General features: G+C 38.2%; 1 protein-coding gene across 5 annotated transcripts in view; it reads left to right on the top strand.

The window, feature by feature from the left end:
* The window catches only part of LOC150081850 (wings apart-like protein homolog), a 287,626-nt gene that overhangs the window by 150,075 nt on the left and 118,742 nt on the right, over nt 1-18,809 (top strand). For all 5 annotated transcript variants that reach the window (XM_090378945.1, XM_090378944.1, XM_090378942.1 and 2 more), the window contains one exon: nt 13,865-13,976. In XM_090378945.1, coding sequence (XP_090235071.1) covers nt 13,865-13,976 — 112 coding nt within the window. The remainder of the gene's footprint in view (nt 1-13,864; nt 13,977-18,809) is intronic.

Raw genomic sequence — 18,809 nt, 5'->3', positions numbered from 1 at the left:
TTATTGATTTTAGTTTACCATGTACACAGTTTCAAATTTCTTTTAAAATGACATTAAAGCGATCAAGTGAATCAGCTAGTGATAATAATGTGAAGAAGGTGAAAAGCCATTGAAAACACGCTTGTCACTAGGAAACTAAACTGAAAATTATAAAACTATTTTCAGCCTGGTCTGTACTTGTCAACAGAAGGGACTGCTTCTACAGGGATCGGATACACTTAAATAGAAAAGGTGCAAGAATATTTGCTGATGCTATCGAGGCAGTGTTAGGTGGGTCGGAAAACTGCTAGCTTGGGGGGGGGTACGAGGACTAATAGATTAACAGTAGCCACTGGCAGAGGTGAAAGTGATTCTTGCACTGCTTCTATTGGAATGAGCAGAAGCCTGGAAAACAAGATGCAGGATATTTCAGAGACTGCTGGGAGTCATTGCGATACAAGTAAGCACGTGGGTTGTTTTAGGGTAGCTAAGAAAAAGAACAGGTGCATGTATACTTGCGTGTACACCAATGCTAGAAGTTTGGTAAATAAATTTGATGAATTTGAGGTATTGCTCAAAGCATCAAAGGGGGATATTGTTGGGATATCAGAGACGTGGTGTCACACAGATATAAGGAATGCAGAACTGCAATTTGGGGAGTACAATGTCTACAGAAAGGATAGACAGGATAGAAAGGGAGGAGGGGTTATGCTATTAGTTAAGAAACACATAAAATCCAAGGAAGTGAAGCCAGTCGACATCGCTGGACAGTGCAGTGTCGAGTCAGTTTGGTGTGACATAAGCACTGGGAGATCAAAATTGAGAGTAGGAGTGTGCTATAGGCCTAATGACTCTGATGAGTATAATAAGAAACTGTACAGGGAAATAGAGTGGACCAGTAAATCAGAGAGTCTTTTAATGGGGGATTTTAATTTCCCAGACATTGACTGGAATTTGGGGTTTGGTCACTCACACACTAGCAAGGCTTTTGTGGATTTATTGGATGATTGTTTTCTACATCAGTGCAACTAGAGGAGTAATACACTTGATTTGATTATCAGTAGTGATTCTTCATGCATTAAGAATCTGCAAATACAGGAACCACTAGGTGGCAGTGATCACAGTGTGCTGAAGTGGGATTTACTCAAAGAGGTAACTACCATCAGGGGTAAAGGGAAGGGTTATTGCTTTCGTAAAGGGGACTACGAGAGTCGGAGACAGTATTTAAATTCTATACAGTGGGACCAACTGATGATGTTACCAACAGCAAATTCAAAATGGGAAGCATTCAAAGAACTAATCTTGGAAGTAGGCTTTACATACCAACTAAGAAATATTGTTCAAGGTTTAGGCCTAAATGGATGTCAGATGAACTAATGAGACATATGACAGAGAAGAAAAATGCTTGGGATACATATAAATTAACACGTGATACAGAAGCCTATGATAGATATAAGTTGATCCGTAACCAAGTTACAAAGGAGGTTAGGCAGGCGAAGGCAAATAATGAGAAATCTTTGGCAGAGGATGCAAAGAAAAAGAGTCCTTTTCTTATGTAAACTCTAGAAGGAAGGGGATGAATCAGATTGGTCCACTTGATATCGATGGTTCAACTGTTGATGATCCTGCTCAGGTAGCTAATAAGCTAAATGAATATTTTGCATCGATATTCACACATGAGGAGTTATTCAGCGAGGGGAATGCCAGAGGTGTATTCAACTCTGGCAGTAAGCTAGATAATCTTGTAATAACTGAGAGTAAAGTGGAGGAGAAATTGTTGAAGATAAAGACAAGAAAGGCACCTGGGGTGGATGGGATCTATCCAGTTATATTAAAGGAGGCAGCAAAGGAAGTAAGCAAACCCTTAGCCATAATTATGAAAGCTTCCTTGGACTCAGGGGAGGTACCCATAGATTGGAGATGTGCAAATGTGACCCCAATTCACAAAGGAGGATCAAAGGCTGACACAAGTAATTATAGACCTGTGAGTTTAACTTCAGTTCCAGGAAAATTAATGGAGGCACTGGTAAAGGAAGCACTGCAGGATCATCTGGACAAGACTTGAGTTATAGCTCGGACACAGCATGGTTTTGTTAAGGGGAAGTCTTGCCTGACCAATTTGATTGGATACTATGATGCAGTCAGAAAAGAACTGGATGCAGGAAATAACTTTGATATTATATACTTGGATCTTAGAAAGGCTTTTGATACTGTCGCACTTGGAAGACTGCTGCACAAATTGGAGCAGTGTGGCATTGGAGGCAAATTGCTGCTATGGATAAAGGGGTGGTTGAGGGGGAGAAGACAAATAGTGGTAATCAATGGACACTGCTCATCGTGGACTAATGTTATTAGTGGAGTCCCTCAGGGTTCAGTGTTGGGTCCATTATTGTTTTCTGTATTTATAAATAATATTGATGATGGTATATCAAGTTTAATGTCCAAGTTTGCAGACGATACAAAAGTTGGCAGGGTTGTTAAGGACACTACTGACGCTATGCTGCTGCAACAGGATCTGGAAAGGTTGAGCAGATGGGCTGAGAGGTGGCAAATCAAGTTTAACATTGACAAATGTAAAGTACTTGAGGTCCTTGAGGTTATCACAGACATTCTCTCAGATATGCCAGACAAGCTGTACTTGCTACCTGGGAGTCTAAAACGCTGATGGAACTGATATTCGGGTGACACTCAAGTCAAGTGGACCCAATTTCGGCGAAGTCCGGACGGTCTGTGACAGCCAAATCCTCTGCTTGCACCTTCACGATGGTGGGACTGTTAGTAATCCTGGCTATAACCTCCATGCACAAGCACATGGTGGGTGACCACCCAGGTGTGAACCAACGTAAGCAGGGGTCGAGGTGTGGCGCCCACACCACATGGAGGAACGCCGCCCCTCTATGTTACCAGGCAGTGCTAGGTGGTAGATGACTCTCATCAACCGGTGAAATACCACCACTTTGCTTATTGGAGGCTTGAAGTGGTGGAACCCATGTTTAGTCTCTAGAGCTAAGTTCCGGTCAACCCTTCCCTATCTCTTCCATCATGCAGTATGATTGATGACTTTTGAGGTTATGATGAATGTCGTGGCGAGATCCAATATTCCTTACATTTCGAGGGTACAGCTCTAAAACGGTTTTCGCAGGCCGGCCGCTAGTTAGTACACCGGACCGAACCTATTGGTAACTCTCTAGGAGGCTTCCGGATCAGCTAGTGTATAATCTTGCTACCTCTACTCTGCCAGATAGTGACTGGAGGGAGTCCGAGTAGTGTGTATGCGGGGAGCATTGTCGAGGCCACGTTATGTCAAGGATCTGGGTATATTCTTACCACATGTACGCCATATCCAAAAATTTCATTACTTCATACAGCATGTCCCACCCACTTTTTCTTACTATTGAATACACCATGAATTGGCTAACTAATAGAACAAGCTTATCTGCGAAAAGATCTAAACCTCCCAAGGACTTCCTAATTCATTTCACAAATATACGTGGTCTCAATTCTAATCTCAACGATGTCCATTTCCACTTGCAGTCTGCCAAACCACATGTACTTTTTCTGACAGAATCTCAGTTATCGGTTGATTCAACTACTGCTCATCTCAGATGCCCAAATTATTCGCTGTATGATTCCTTTCGCCTCAAAGGTGGTACTTGTGCATATGTCCGTTCTGATATTCCCTGTCAGAGGCTTGGCAATTTGGAATCTCCTCTCTTCGATCTTCTCTGGCTTAAAATCTCTCTACCTCATTGTGTCAAATTCATCTGTTGTCTCTACCGTTCTCCCAACTCCACTAATCACTTGGAGCTCTTTGACTTCCTCTCGTTGCAACTTGACTTTCTCCAGTCCAACTTTCCTAACAGTGAGGTAATTTTCCTTGGTGATTTTAATGTTCACAACTCCAGCTGGCTTCCGTTTTCTAGTCACACCGACCCAGCAGGTCGAGATGCTGAGGCTTTTGCAATTACTAATGACCTAGCACAGATTGTTCGTTTACCTACAAGAATACCGGACAATCCGAATCATACAGCCAATACGCTTGATCTTTTTCTCACAAACAACCCTTCTAAGTACACGGTCGAAGTGAGAGGTCCTTTAGGCACTTCAGATCACAACTTGGTGATTGTCTCTTCTCCAATGGAACCTTTATCTCATGGCTATTCCCAACCTCGTGTTGTTTGGCATTACAAGAATGCAAAATGGGATGACCTGCGTGACTTCTTTTCTTCTTTTCCTTGGTCGGATTACTGTTTCAAAACTTCTGATGTCAACGTTTGCTCAGATCGTGTCAGTGAAATTATTCTTGCAGGAATGGAATCCTTTATCCCACACTCCACTTTAAAATCTCATCCTTTATCTAAACCTTGGTTTTCCATTAAATGTGCTAAGGCTGTTCAAGAGAAGAATGTTGCATATCGTAATTGGCTTGTTTCTAATTCTTCAGTTTCATTTTCTGCCTACACCAAAGCTCGCAACAATTGTAAAGCAGTTATTAATCAGTCCAAACTAGAGTTTGAACAGGCTAAGAGTAGAAAACTTGCTTCTTGCCCTAATGGTAGCCGAGCATTCTGGTCTCTTGCCAAAGCTATTGGCCGCAACTTTTGCCCATCTCTGCTTCCACCTCTGTCCAAACCAGATGGTTCTGTTGTCACTTCAGCCAAGGATAAAGCTGACCTGCTAGCATCCCATTTTTCTTCCAGCTCATGTATTAATGATCTTGGTAAAACACCTCCCACCATTCCTAACACGGTCCATTCAATGCCTCCTGTGGTCTTCCGTCAAAAGGATATCAGAAGGATTTTGATGAATCCTGATGGTATTTCTCCACTTGTTCTCAAAATCTGTGCTCCTGAACTTACTCCTATTCTTTGCCGCCTTTTTTCACTTTCTTATTCCAAAGGTGTTTTTCCTTCTGCTTGGAAATTTGCTCATATCCAGCCAGTACCTAAAAAGGGTGACAAATCCCTCCCATCCAATTATCGTCCCATTGCAATTACTTCTACTCTTTCTAAAGTAATGGAGAAATCAATTAACCGCCAACTCTTAAACTACCTAGAAACCTTCCGTCTGATCAACGATCACCAGTATGGATTCCGCCAGTGTCGATCCACTGGTGATATCCTGGCTTATGTTACCCATTTATGGACTACTTAAATGGAAAGGTTCGGTGAAACACAAGTAGTTGCTCTTGACATCTCAAAGGCTTTTGATCGTGTTTGGCATAAAGGTCTTCTAAACAAGCTTCCATCTTATGGTTTGCCAACTGTTTTTAGTAATTGGTTATCCAGTTTTCTCTCTGATCGCTCACTGAGGGTGATGGTAGATGGCTCTCTGTCTTCTAACTTCTCCACTAATGCCGGTGTCTCCCAAGGTTCAGTTCTTTCCCCCACTCTTTTCCTCTTGTATATCAATGACCTTCTTCCATTGACTGGAAATCCTATCCATAGTTTTGCCGATGATAGCACATTGCATTCAACTTTCTGTTTTGAGAAATCTTGTCCTGCTCAATCAGCTTCAACTTCTCGAAAATCTGCTACCAATTCCTTAAATGCCGATCTTCAGGTAATTCTCCAGTGGGGCAAAGACAACTTAGTTGATTTCAACCCTTCTAAAACTCAGTCTTGTCTTATATCTCGCAAAAAGGATTCTTCTGCTCCTATGCTTATCTTTAGTGACACTCCAATTTCTAGGCAAAAGGATATATCTCTTTTGGGGATTACTCTGACTTCTAATCTCTCTTGGCACAAGCACATTACAAATATTGCTTCCTCTGCATCTAAAAAACTTGGTTTTCTCTTTCGCTCTCGGCGTTACTTTTCTTCCAAACAGCTGCTCACTCTGTATAAATCGCAAATCCGCCCTGCCATGGAATATTGTTCCCACATTTGGGGTGGTGCCCCCAAAACCTCTCTCAGGCTTCTTGATTCCATTCAGAAGAGGGCAGTTAGGTTAATTAATGACTCATCTCTAACAGAGTCTCTCCACTCGCTTTCTCATAGACGCACTGTTTCTGCTGCTTGCCTCTTTTACAGATACTTCCATGCGCACTGTTCTTCTGAATTGGCTTCTATAATTCCCGCTCTCTCTTTCAAAACAGTCCGAACACGTGCCGCCACCAGCCAACATCCATTTACTGTTCTACTTCAAACTCACAGAACCAACTTTTCATCTTCCTCATTTATTCATTCAACTGCCGTTTTCTGGAACAACCTTCCTTCGTACGTATTTCCTGAAAATTACAATCTACAGAAGTTCAAGTCCAATATCAACAAATATCTTCTTTCGTCTTCTCAACCTCCAACCCAAGCACGGTACTAAGTACTATAGGTTCTAATAGCTCTCGTGTTTGGGGTTCACATAAAAAAAAAAAAAAAACTACATATGGGAAACAGTAACTCCAGAGCAGCGTATCAACTCTGTGGTACTACACTGACAATGGTTGAGAGGACCTGGAGGGTAATTGTGCAGGCAGATATGGAGTTCTCTGAGCAGTGCAGATGGGCTTCAAGAGTAGCTCATGGTGTCTTATCAATGATATACAGGAATTTTTCTAGCAGGGATAAGGAGGTGATTATTCCCTTGTATAAGTCAATGGTCAGGCCACACCTTGAGTACTGTATACAGGTCTGGAGGCCTTATTTTAAGAAGGATGTAGAGCTGCTGGTACGAGTATAGAGAAGGGCAACAAGATTAGTGAATGGAACAAAGGGTTGCTCTTACGAAGAAAGGCTTAAGTTTTGCAAATTACAGTGAGCCGACCGGGCTAGCCGAGTGGGTAAAAGTACCTGCCTGGCAACCCAAAGGTCGCGGGTTCGATTCCCGCCTCGGGCTTGGATCAAAGTACTGCAAAAACCTTGGGAGGTGCAATATGGCCACAGAAGCCGATGCGCCAACAACTACCAAATCAAAAAAAAAAAAAAAAAAAAAATTACAGTGTCTGGAGACTAGGCACCGGCGAGGTGATCTGATAGAGGTGTATAAATCCTTGAATCATTTGAGCATGCTCAATGCTGATGGGACTCTTCCTCTTGCTCAAAATAATCACCTTAGAGGGCATAAATTCAAATTGAGTAAAGACAGATGTAGGATATATGTCCGGAAATTTGCCTTTAGCCAGCGGGTAGTTGGTTGGTGGAACAGACTTCCATCCCTTGTTGTGGAAGTTGATAGCCTAAATAAATTTAATGCTCAGCCGGACAGGTAATTCGAACAACGGGGGAGTGAAGTGGAAGTTTTTTTTTTTTTTTTTCTGGCTGATGCTGCATAAGCTTGCTTTCTTGCATCATATGCCTCTACTAATGCTAACTACTAGATTCAGGAGAAAAACAGACCTAACTGTGCATAATACTGATTTATCAGGGTCTGCCATCAGAACCATAATAAAGAACAAGCAAAAAATATTGGAATGTGGCACGGTAGCAACTCCTTTAAGTGCCATGAAATTAAATCGATCTAGATTTGCAATCATGATGGAACAATTGTTAAATTAGAGGACAATATTTGAATTCCCTTGAATTCTATGGTAATTCAAGAGAAGGTAATTAGTTTGTATGAAGATTTGAAGAAAAAACTGCCAGAATAATCCAGTGCTGAATTTTTTAATGCCAGTAAAGGCTAGTTTGATCGATTCCATAAGCGTTGTACCTTGCATAAATTCGGCACTTTTTTGATTTTTATTGAAGGAGGAGGTGCAACATCACTCAACAGTCTTTAACAATGATGAATCGGTCTATCTTATAATAAACCACATTCATCAGAGAATACTAAAAAGAATGTTTATTTCCAAGGAAGAAAAATCCATGACTGGATTTAAAGTGCCAAAAAGACAATAACAGTGATTCTGGGTGGGAATGCTACTGGCGACTTCAAGTTGAAGTCCCTGTTTTAGTCTACCACTCAGAAAACTCCAGGGCTCTTAAGAGATTAATTAAATCAAGTTTGCCAGTCAAATGGAAATCTAATAAGAAGCTTTGAGTGACAAGAATTCTTATTCCAAACATTGTTCTTTGGATTACCTTTGTCCAGCAGTTGAACAATATTACACAGTAACACTTCCAATAAAGCTCTTTTGATATTGGATAATGCAGCAGGACATTACCTCCTCTCAATGAATTTAGTAAATTGTAAGTCATTTTTATGCTCCCCAATACCACCTATCTCAACCAAACAATGGACCAGGGTGTGACAGCAGCTTTCAAGTGTATTATATCAGGAGGACTTTCTCTCAGGCTATTAAGGATATGAGTGAGGTGGAGAATGCACCAAGCTTTATTAAGGAATTTTGGACGGCATGCAATAATAAACATGCCATTGATAATATTGTTGGTGCCCGCCACCAACAAAAATCAATGAATGGAGTATGGAGAAAGCTCTAGGTTGTTATAGAAGACTTCCATGACTTTGATATCAATAAAGTAACAACAACACAGTAGAGCTTAGCAAAGACATCAGGCGGGATGACAAACTCTCTTCAGAGTTTGTCATCCATACAAGAGCTCATCAAACACCAGAAAGATAGCTTGAGCAATAGAGAACTCATGGAAGTGATTGGTGAACAAGACAAAGTCCTTAAAAATATCGAGAAGTAAAAAGAAAACTAGGAATTTGAGCCCTCTAAGATAATGAAAACTAAAGACATGGCTGAGGTGTTCAAAGTGGCGTGATGAATGCCTTTGTGGCTTCAGAGATAATGATGTGGATAAAGAGAGATCCTTCAATATATGTATAATGCTATCAGAATCATAATAAAGAACAAGCAAGAAATCTTGGAATGTGGCAAGGTTGCAGCTCCTTTAGCAACGTCTTGAAAATGCTATCAATATCAAGAAGCAGAAAACCAAAAACTACAACTCTCTCTCTCTTGATTCATTCTTCCGCTCACAGGTAGATCAGCCTTTAACATCTGCTCTGCAGAACGCAGGGAGAAAATATTGCTAACCATCTTCAAGTTCTCATGCCACATTTAGTGGTATGAGATCAATCTGAAAATGAGTAGTATTGCAAGCCATTATTGAAAAAAATGTAAATATAATATTTAAAGTTCCATAATTTTTAACATAAGTTTCTTGCATTTTCTTGAAAACATATAAAGTAAGCAGCATATAGTGATCACGTTTCCAAATTGAATTTTGATTATAATAAGTGAAAATTGACAAATATTATTCAGAGGCTATAAAAATAAAGATATAATCAAAGGTTTATTATCAATTAAATGATACGTAAAAATTAGAAGAATATTATCCATAGGTTAGCAAAATTAAAATAAATTTATACTTACATACACAGCTTAATTAATATACATATTAATTAAACATAACACTTGGCAATATGATTATAATTTAAAATAGTAACTTATTTTAGATTGCTTTAAATTATCACTACAAAATCTGATTATAGATTTTTCAATATTGTATAACAGTCTATATTCACGATTACACTTGCAACAGTTTCTTCCAAATGGCTCTCCAACGGCTACAGCTTCACATGTGTGCCGTTTTGTAACTGGAATTCGTTTTGGGTTCATCTTCATTTTCCTTCTCCTCCTTGGCAAAATTATCAGTAACAGGCAATTTCTTCATCTGTGAAAGCTGTAGTAACTTGGAGATCACCATCTATGTCCACCCAATCATTAAATTACTCTTCACGCATTTCACTGTGATCAGTGTCGTTGACTTAGTTAACCATCATGAATAATTAATCCATATTTTTGAAACAGTTGCTAATGCACGTTTTGGAAACTTCATTCCAGGCATTCACTGTCATATGAAGTGCATCCAGAACAGTTATCTGCTTTGTGATATCGGGTGATATTCCCAAACCTTCATCTATAGACTGGATGATTCTTTGCTTCATATCTGATCTGTAAAAGGTCTTAAATAGGTTTTTATTATTCCCTGGAAGAGAGGTTGAGTCAGTAATGTGGTATTCAAAGGTAGAAAAACTAATTCATTGTTTTTGAAAGTCAACTTTGGATGAACTAGACACTTGTCCAAAACCAATGCAATTTTATTTTATTATTTTTTTTTTTTCTTATCCAATTTCAAATCCTATTTATGAAGATAATCTTCAATAAAGAAGCAGTCATCTAAGCATTGGTATTATTGGCATAGTCAACAGGCAACTGTTTTACTCCTTTAAAACATCTAGCCAATTTACTCTTGCCTATAACTAATGACTTCATCTTGATTGTTCCAGTGATGTTGCATGTTAAAAGAACTGTAATCTTGTTCTTGATCTTCTTTCCTGAAGAAATAGACGAATTTTTAAAAATCATGCAGTGACCTAGGGTATCTCTGTAGTACAACCCTGTTTCATCTGTATTAAAAATGTCTTCAAGTTTATAAGTGCTTATCACAGTTTGCCAAGAGGATTTCAACTAGGTGTCAGCTGGAACCATCAGAATCCTGTTTTTCTCCGAAACGTTTTTTTGTAAACAAATACATACCTCTCTTTCCATCTTGTCAGCCATCTGTCCATCGCCCAAACTCTTTGTGTAGTTTTTCAGCAAAATCATTCGCTTTTTGAAGAAGAATGCTAGGATTGATTAGTGCATTAAATGAATTGGCCTGTTTGAACCAAACAAACAGATCTTCATTTACTGTTCGGCATTTCCCTTCATGCTCTAAAAGGGTACAGCTCTAAAATGGTGTTCACAGGCCAGCCACCAGTTAGTAAACCAGACCGAACCTATTGTTAACTCTTTAGGAGGTTTCCGCATCAGCTAGTGTATAATCTTGCTACGTCTACTCTGCCAGATAGTGACTGGAGAGAGTCCGAGTAGTTTGTATGCGAGGGCCATTGTCGAGGCCACGTTATGTCAAAGATCTGGATATATTCTTACCATGTAAAAACCATATCAAAAAATTTCATTACTTCATACAGCAAGTCCCCCCCCCCCCACTTTTTCTTACTATTGAATACACCATGAATTGTAAAACTAATAGAGTAAGCTTATTTGCAAAAAGATCTAAACCTCCCAAACACTTCCTAGTTCATTTCACAAATATACCTGTTCTCAGTTCTAATCTCAGCGATTTCCACTTGCAGTCTGCCGAACCCCATGTACTTTTTCTGACAAAATCTCAGTTATCAGTTGATTCAACTATTACTCATCTCAGTTGCCCAAATTATTCGCTGTATGATTCCTTTTGCCTCAAAGGTGGTAGTTGTGCTCATTCCGTGTTCATTCTGATATTCCCTATCAGAGACTTGGTAATTTGGATTCTCCTCTTTTCGATCTTCTCTGGCTTAAAATCTCTCTACCTCATTTTGTCAAATTCATCTGTTGTCTCTACCATTCTCCCAACTCCACTAATCACTTGGAGCTCTTTGACTTCCTCTCTTTGCAACTTAACTTTCTCCAGTCCAATTTTCCTAACAGCGAGGTAATTTTCCTTGGTGCTTTTAATGTTCACAACTCCAACTGGCTACCGTTTTCTAGTCACACTGACCCTGCTGGCCAAGATGCTGAGGCTTTTCCAATTACTAATGACCTTGCACAGATTATTCATTTACCTACAAGAATACCAGACAATCATAACTATACAGCCAACATGTGTGATCTTTTTCTCACAAACAACCCTTTTAAGTATACAGTCAAAATGAGTAGTCTTTAGGCACTGCAGATCTCTGCTTGGTGATTTTCTCTTCTCCAATGGAGCCTTTATGTCATGGCCATTTCCAACTTTGTGTTGTTTGGCATTACAAGAATGTAAAATAGAATGACCTGTGAGATTTCTTTTCCTTGGTTTGATTACTGTTTCAAAACTTCTGATATCAATGTTTGCTCAGATCATGCCAGTGAAATTATTCTTGTAGGAATGGAATCCTTTATTCCACACTCCACTTTAAAATCTCGTCCTTTATCTAAATCTTGGTTTTCCAATAAATGTGCTAAGGCTGTTCAAGAGAACAGCCTTAGCACAAACTAGATTAACAGTCCAAACTAGATTTTGAACATGCTAAGAGTAGAAAACTTGCTTCTTGCCCTAATGGTAGCCGAGCAATTCTGGTCTCTTGCCAAAGATATTGGCTGCAACTTTTGCCCATCTCTGCTCCTACCTCTGTGAAAACCAGATGGTTCTGTTGTCACTTCAGCCAAGGATAAAGCTGACCTGCTAGCATCCCATTTGTCTTCCAACTCATGTATTAATGATCTTGGTAAAACATCTCTCACCATTCCAAAAACACGCTACATTCAATGCCTCCTGTGGTCTTTCATCAAAAGGATTTGAGAAGAATTTTGACGAATCTTGACACTAAGAAAGTTCCAGGTCCTGATGGTATTTCTTCACTTGTTCTCAAAACCTGTGCTCCTGAACTTACTCCTGATCTTTGCCACTTTTTTCACTTTCTTATTCCAAAGGTGTTTTTCTTTCTCCTTGGAAATTTGCTCATATCCTGCCAGTTACTGAAAAGGGTGATAAATCCATCCCATCCAATTATCGTCCCATTGCAATTACTTCTACTCTTTCTAAAGTAATGGAGAAATCTGTTAACTGCCAACTCTTAGACTATCTAGAATCCTTCCGTCTGATCAACAATTGCCAGTATGGATTCTGTCAGTGTTGATATACTGGTGAAATTCTGGCTTATGTTACCTATTTATGGACAAATTCAATGGAAAAGTTTGGTGAAACACAAGCAGTTGCTCTTGACATCTCAAAGGCTTTCGATCGTGTTTGGCATAAAGGACTTCTAAACATGTTTCCATCTTATGGGATGCAAACCGTTTTTTGTAATTGGTTATCCAGTTTTATCTCTGACCGCTCACTGAGGGTGATGGTAAATGGCTCTCAGTCTTTAACTTCATCATTAATGATGGTGTCCTCCAGAGTTCAGTTCTTTTCCTCTTGTATATTAATGACCTTCTTCCATTGACCGGAAATCCTATCCATAGCTTTGCCGATGATAGCACATTGCATTCCACTTTCCAGTTTGAGAAATCTTGCCCTGTGCAATCAGCTTCAAATTCTCAAATACCCACTACCAATTCCTTAAATACTGATCTCCCAGTAATTCTCCAGTGGGGCAAAGACAACTTAGTTGATTTCAATCCTTCTAAATCTCAGTCCTGTCTTATATCTCGCAAAAAGGATTCTTCTGTTCCTATGCTTATCTTTGGTGACACTCCAATTTCTAGGCAAATGATATATCTCTTTTGGGGATTACTCTGACTTCTAATCTCTCTTGGCACAAGCACATTACAAATATTGCTTCCTCTGTATCTAAAAAACTTGGTTTTGTCTTTCGTTCTCGGTGTTACTTTTCTTCCAAACAGCTGTTCATTCTGCAGAAATCACAAATCCGACCTACCATGGAATATTGTTCCCACATCTGAGGCGATGCCCCCAAAACCTCTCTCAGGCTTCTATATTCCATTCAGAAGAGGGCTGTTAGGTTAATTCATGACTCATTTTGAGAATATTTTTTACTAATTTAAATCTACAGCAGAACTGTACTATCTTTAAAAAACAATAATAATTAATAAAACCAGTAATACCTAAATAGGTATTTTTTATTTACTTTGTAAATACAAAGTAAATAAAAAATCACTGATAAAAATTTTAATTTAAAAATTTCTGGTTCTATACATGCTTTGCAAATTACAACTCTAGGTAGTTCTGGACATTGAGTATGTCTTAATTTGTTGTTAAAATATCATTGATGGATCTTAAAAACCTAATCTTGGAATTATTTTTTTATATGTTATCTATCCCTCTTTCATTAAAAAACAAAACAAACATAATAGCGATTACAAAATCATCCCTCTCCCCCCCACCTCCCTTAAAAATCTCTTGAAAATGAACTTGGGAACTTTTTATCTAGTTTGTTTCTGAAGTAATGCTGTTTTGGATATATCTATGTATATTTAATTTCTTTACAGACGGGTAACCTTGCAATGGAAACACTGTTAAGTCTTACCTCAAGAAAAGCTGGTGAATGGTTTAAGGAGGAGTTGAGAAATTTACATGGCTTGGATCATATAATAGATACAGGTAATAAATCTGATATATTTTCTTTTTCTGTATGTTTGCTTACTTGGTTTATTTCTTAAGAGTATTGGCCACTTCATCAAATTAAATAATGATAATAAAATATAAGACATTTCAATGTCTTATATTTTATTATCATTATTTAATGATCCTTTTCAAGATCCCTTATTTTCTGTCGCACTAAAAAATTCCCAAACAAACAAACAATCCCTTTTCATTCATTCAGCACCTTTTAACACTGAAACAGCTGCTACTTATTTACGGGATCCGATACACTTTCAGAAAATATAAAAGACATATTTGTTTTGTTAAATTTAAAATTTATATATAAATAGCTTTCTAAATATTTACTTTAATGTGATTTGTGTTTAAAGCTCCTCTGTATTTATTTAATAGTAACAAATACAGAGAAAATTTTTGCCCAGGTTTCATTTAGGAAAGACATTTAAAATCTCATTTTAAGGGTACCAAGACTTAAATAAATTTTTATATTTATGGATTAAATAAGAATGGTATCATATGTGAACAGATGTTAAAGTAGACTAAAATATAATGCTGGAGAGGCCTTCATCCTGCAGTGGATTGAAAATGGCTGATGATGATGATATAATGCTGTTCAAATGGATAACAATAGAGAAGAAATGTATCTCTAGTGAAACTGGAGAAACAATTTCAGTGGTTTGTAGTGACATTTGTCTCACCTCACAAAAGGCCAACTAGGATATTTCCTATAATTCCCACTGTCAACTGCTGCACCTCCCAATGTGCAGCAATTCAGCCATGGCAGCAGTCAGCGGAAAGAGCAGGATTCGTACTGAGGACAACTGAAATAAAAAGCTGAAATAAAAGTATTTCCCAAGGTGCAAGGAATACTGATTATTCGTTGGATCTCTACTCAAGTTGAGTCTCTGCCCAAGACCAGCAGACTTAGACTCCAGAGGGCCTCTGCCGTGATATCCAAGGTGATAGTCCATCACCATGCCATGGTCATGGAGCTCTGCTCTGCAGGTGGTGCTTGGTGGAATGGCCACTCCTCTGGTCCTGCTAATGAAACTGGAAACAAACCATATAAAAATGAACGCTATGTTTTCTTTGTATAGAAGAGGGCAAGGAACAGTCATCTGAGCTGGAACAGGAATATTATTCCCATATTTCCAATAGAAGTTCTGTCAGGCACGTTTTCAAGAGTAGACAGGAAAATGACCATAAAATAAGAATCCACTCCACTGCAGTGGACCGTTTGTCCATCTCTTGTCCTGTGGATGGGGGGGGGGGGATCCACTTCAATACTCATTCCCTCCAATAATATGTCCAAACATTCTTTGAATTTATTCAAGTTATCCACTTCCACAATTAATGGAAGCTTATCCCAACAATCAATTTCTCTTCAGCTGAAAGCAATTTATTTATGCATCTCTTCTGCAACTATTCTTTTTCAATTTAAAATTTTCCCTTTGTCTGTGACATTATGAGAAAGAATAAAGGTGCCACCAGAATTTAGTTCATCTAACCCTTTTATAGCATAACATAACCAATTCACATCGGTTAGGTCTCTATGAAGATGCTTAGTTTCCAGAACTCCACTATTTCTTGGTAAGAATATCCTTTCGTGTCCCCAGTTAATCTTTTCTGCTCTTCTTTGCATGTTTTCCAACAGATCTATGTTCTTAAAATCAGGTTTTGAAACCTGGACACAGAATATTCCAGATGTGTCCTAACCAATACACAAAGAATTTCAAGTCTGAATGTGCAGTTAGTGAGTTGATACTGCCGAACTAGTATGTGAGTTTGGGATTACTGTTACCCAAATTCAGCATTTTTATTTTATTTCATTTCATTTATGAGTGTTAAACTCCAACTGCCATTTTTCAGCCCATTTCCTCAGTTTATCTAGATGTTGAAGTAGAATATATATTCTACTTCAACATCAAGTAGAATATATATTCTACTTCAACATCAAGTAGAATATATATATATATATATATATATATATTAACAAACCATGTTTGACTCTTACAGAACATTAAAACTACATTTAAAATATGGATTTATTTTTAAAATACAAATTGTGTGGGGGGAAAAAAGCCATAAAAATTGCCAGATTTCTATTTGTCCAGTGTTCATGAAATTTTTAAAATATTCCAGTATTTCCAAGAAATATTTTTGAAAGGCCCAAATATAAAATTTCATGAAAATTCATCCATCAGTAGTGAAGTTGTTACTTTTGGATGGACAGACAGACAGACAGGCAATCATAGTGAAGACAGTAGGTGCATACACATAGATATATGCAAATGTGCATAAAAACAGTAAGGGTTTCAGCACCGATCTCTGGAACTACCCATTCATTACATTAGTTCTACTGAAGATCAGTAGCCATTTATAGGCCGACTGGGCTAGCCGGGTGGGTACAGTGCCTACCTGGCAACCCAAAGGTCGCGGGTTCGAATCCCGCCTCGGGCTTGGATCAAAGTACTGCAAAAACCTTGGGAGGTGCATTATGGCCACAGAAGCCGCTGCACCAACAACTACCAAAAAAAAAAAAAAAAAAAAAAGTAGCCATTTATAACTCCTCTTTCTCTTCTCCCACTTAACCATCTATTTATACACTAATCATACATGCGGTGCAGTAGCAAAGCCTTTACTTAAATCTAAATATATGATGTTTGAATTATTCTTTACATCCATTTCCTTTCTGACAACCTCATAGTAGGCAATGTGGCCAAGCATGATCTCCTTTTTAAAAATCCATATTGTTATTGCCTTATGTATCCACTTATTTTATCAAGATGGTCTTACCTTAATCCATTATTTTCCTTGGCACAAGCCAAACTTACAGTTCTGTAATTATCCAGTGCACCCTTGTCAATAGCAGATATATTTATACAACTCCAATCTGGACCTCTAAATATAGAGGTACCATCACGAAATGTAAAGTTTATAAATTATTCAGTTTATCAGCAGTATAGGATCACTAATGGTAATGCCATTAGTAGCCAGTAAACCAGTGTAAATCATATCTTTCCTTTTAGTGTTAACATATACAGGCATCCCTGAATTAGTTCTTTCATTTGAGTACATAAGAACATAAAAAGAGAGTGCTAAGTAGGAGAGATAATGCTGTAAGAAATAATGGAAATAGTTTTAATTGGTGTGAGTAACACTTCTAACTGATTTTAAGGCAGCATTTCTCTATGTAACAGGAATATTAAATGTAGCAGAAATATTTAGTATTAGTAGTGGAAAATAATGAAAGAAAGCAAGCTTATATAGCATTAGCCAAAAAATAAATAAATAAAAAATCCCCCTCCAATAGTTTGTCTAGTTGATCCTTCAATTTATTTAGACTGCTCACTTCCACAACAACAGGTGGACGTTTGTTTCAAAAATCAACTGTTGGCCTATGGCAAACTACTGACTGCACATTGATCCTGAACCATCCTTCCTCAATTTGAATTTATGTCTCCTCATGTGTTGTCTGAACAAGAGGAAGAATTTCATCAGCATCAAGCTTACTCAATCCATTCAAAGCCTTAAACACTTCAATCAGATCATCTTGCAGGTGTCTAGTCTCCAGATGCACTTTGCAGAACTGAAGCCTGTCTTAGTAAGCGTGCCCTGTTGTTCCCCCTCATCAGTGTTGCCCTTCATTGCCTTTTCCACCAGATCCACGTTTTCTAAAATGACCTGCATATAGTACTGAAAATGCCTGTTAACCACTGCCTTACACAATGGAATAATCACTTCCTTATCCCTGCAATCAAAATTCCTGTATATCATTTACAAAACCTCATGAGCTGTCTGCACTCTTCAGAGAACTTCCTATCTGACTGCACAATTACCCTAGGTCTTTTATATTTTCTGAGTATAGTACCACATAGTTGATACACTGATGTAAGATTACTGCTGTCAATTTGCTGGACCTTGAATTTGTCAATGTTAAACTTCAGTTGCCATTGCTTAGTCCATCTGCCTAATTTTTCTTGAACATGTTGCAGTAGCATACCATGATTATTGTCATTAACCACCATGCCAACCTTTGTATCATCTGCAAATTTAGACATTAAGCCTGATATATCTCCATCATTTTATCATTAATAATTATAGAAAACAACAAAGGGCCCAGCTGTGAGGCCTGGAGGACTCCACTAATAACATTTGTCCAAGAAAAGCAGTGTCTATTAATAACTACTGTCTCTTTTTTGCTAACCAACCATCCCTTCATCCATAGCAATAACTTGTCCTTAATGCTACTTTGCTCCAATATGTTATCAGCATGATATTGAAATTTTTTTGCAACCAGTTCCTTTGTTACTGCATCATGTTATCCAATCAAATTGGTAAAACAAGATTGTTCCTTAACAAATACATCCTGTGACTGCAGTATAATGGCACATCTGTCTAGATGGTCCTATGTAACTTCTTTAACAAGTGACTCCATTATTTTCCCTGGAACAGACATTAAGCTGACTGGTATGTAATTACTGATGTCATCCTTTGAACCACCTTTGTGAATAGGTGGTTCTGTTGAATCCTCCTCAGCAATCTGATTAGGATTCAGCGAGTTAACCATTGATATCAAGTGCACCTTTGTAATTCATCCCCTTACTTATAGTGTTTACATAAGTAAATAGGGCTTTTGCTGGTTTTTTTTTTTCCCTTCTCCATTCTTTGTGGAAGACTTCCATGATCTACCTTAGTTGCTTAACCTCCTTTGTGACTTGATTGCAGATATAGTTTATCTACCACAGATCTCTGTATCACCTGATACTTTGTTTTTTTTCTCCTCTGTCACGTCTTCATGTTTTCATTTGACATCTGTTTATGTCTAAGTCT

The sequence above is a fragment of the Mastigoproctus giganteus genome, chromosome 8 (genome assembly GCF_048544385.1).
Source record: "Mastigoproctus giganteus isolate SK-2022 chromosome 8, ASM4854438v1, whole genome shotgun sequence".
Lineage (NCBI taxonomy): Eukaryota > Metazoa > Arthropoda > Arachnida > Uropygi > Thelyphonidae > Mastigoproctus > Mastigoproctus giganteus.
Note: the sequence above shows the minus strand (reverse complement) of the source record. Positions and strands in the feature narration are given on the sequence as shown.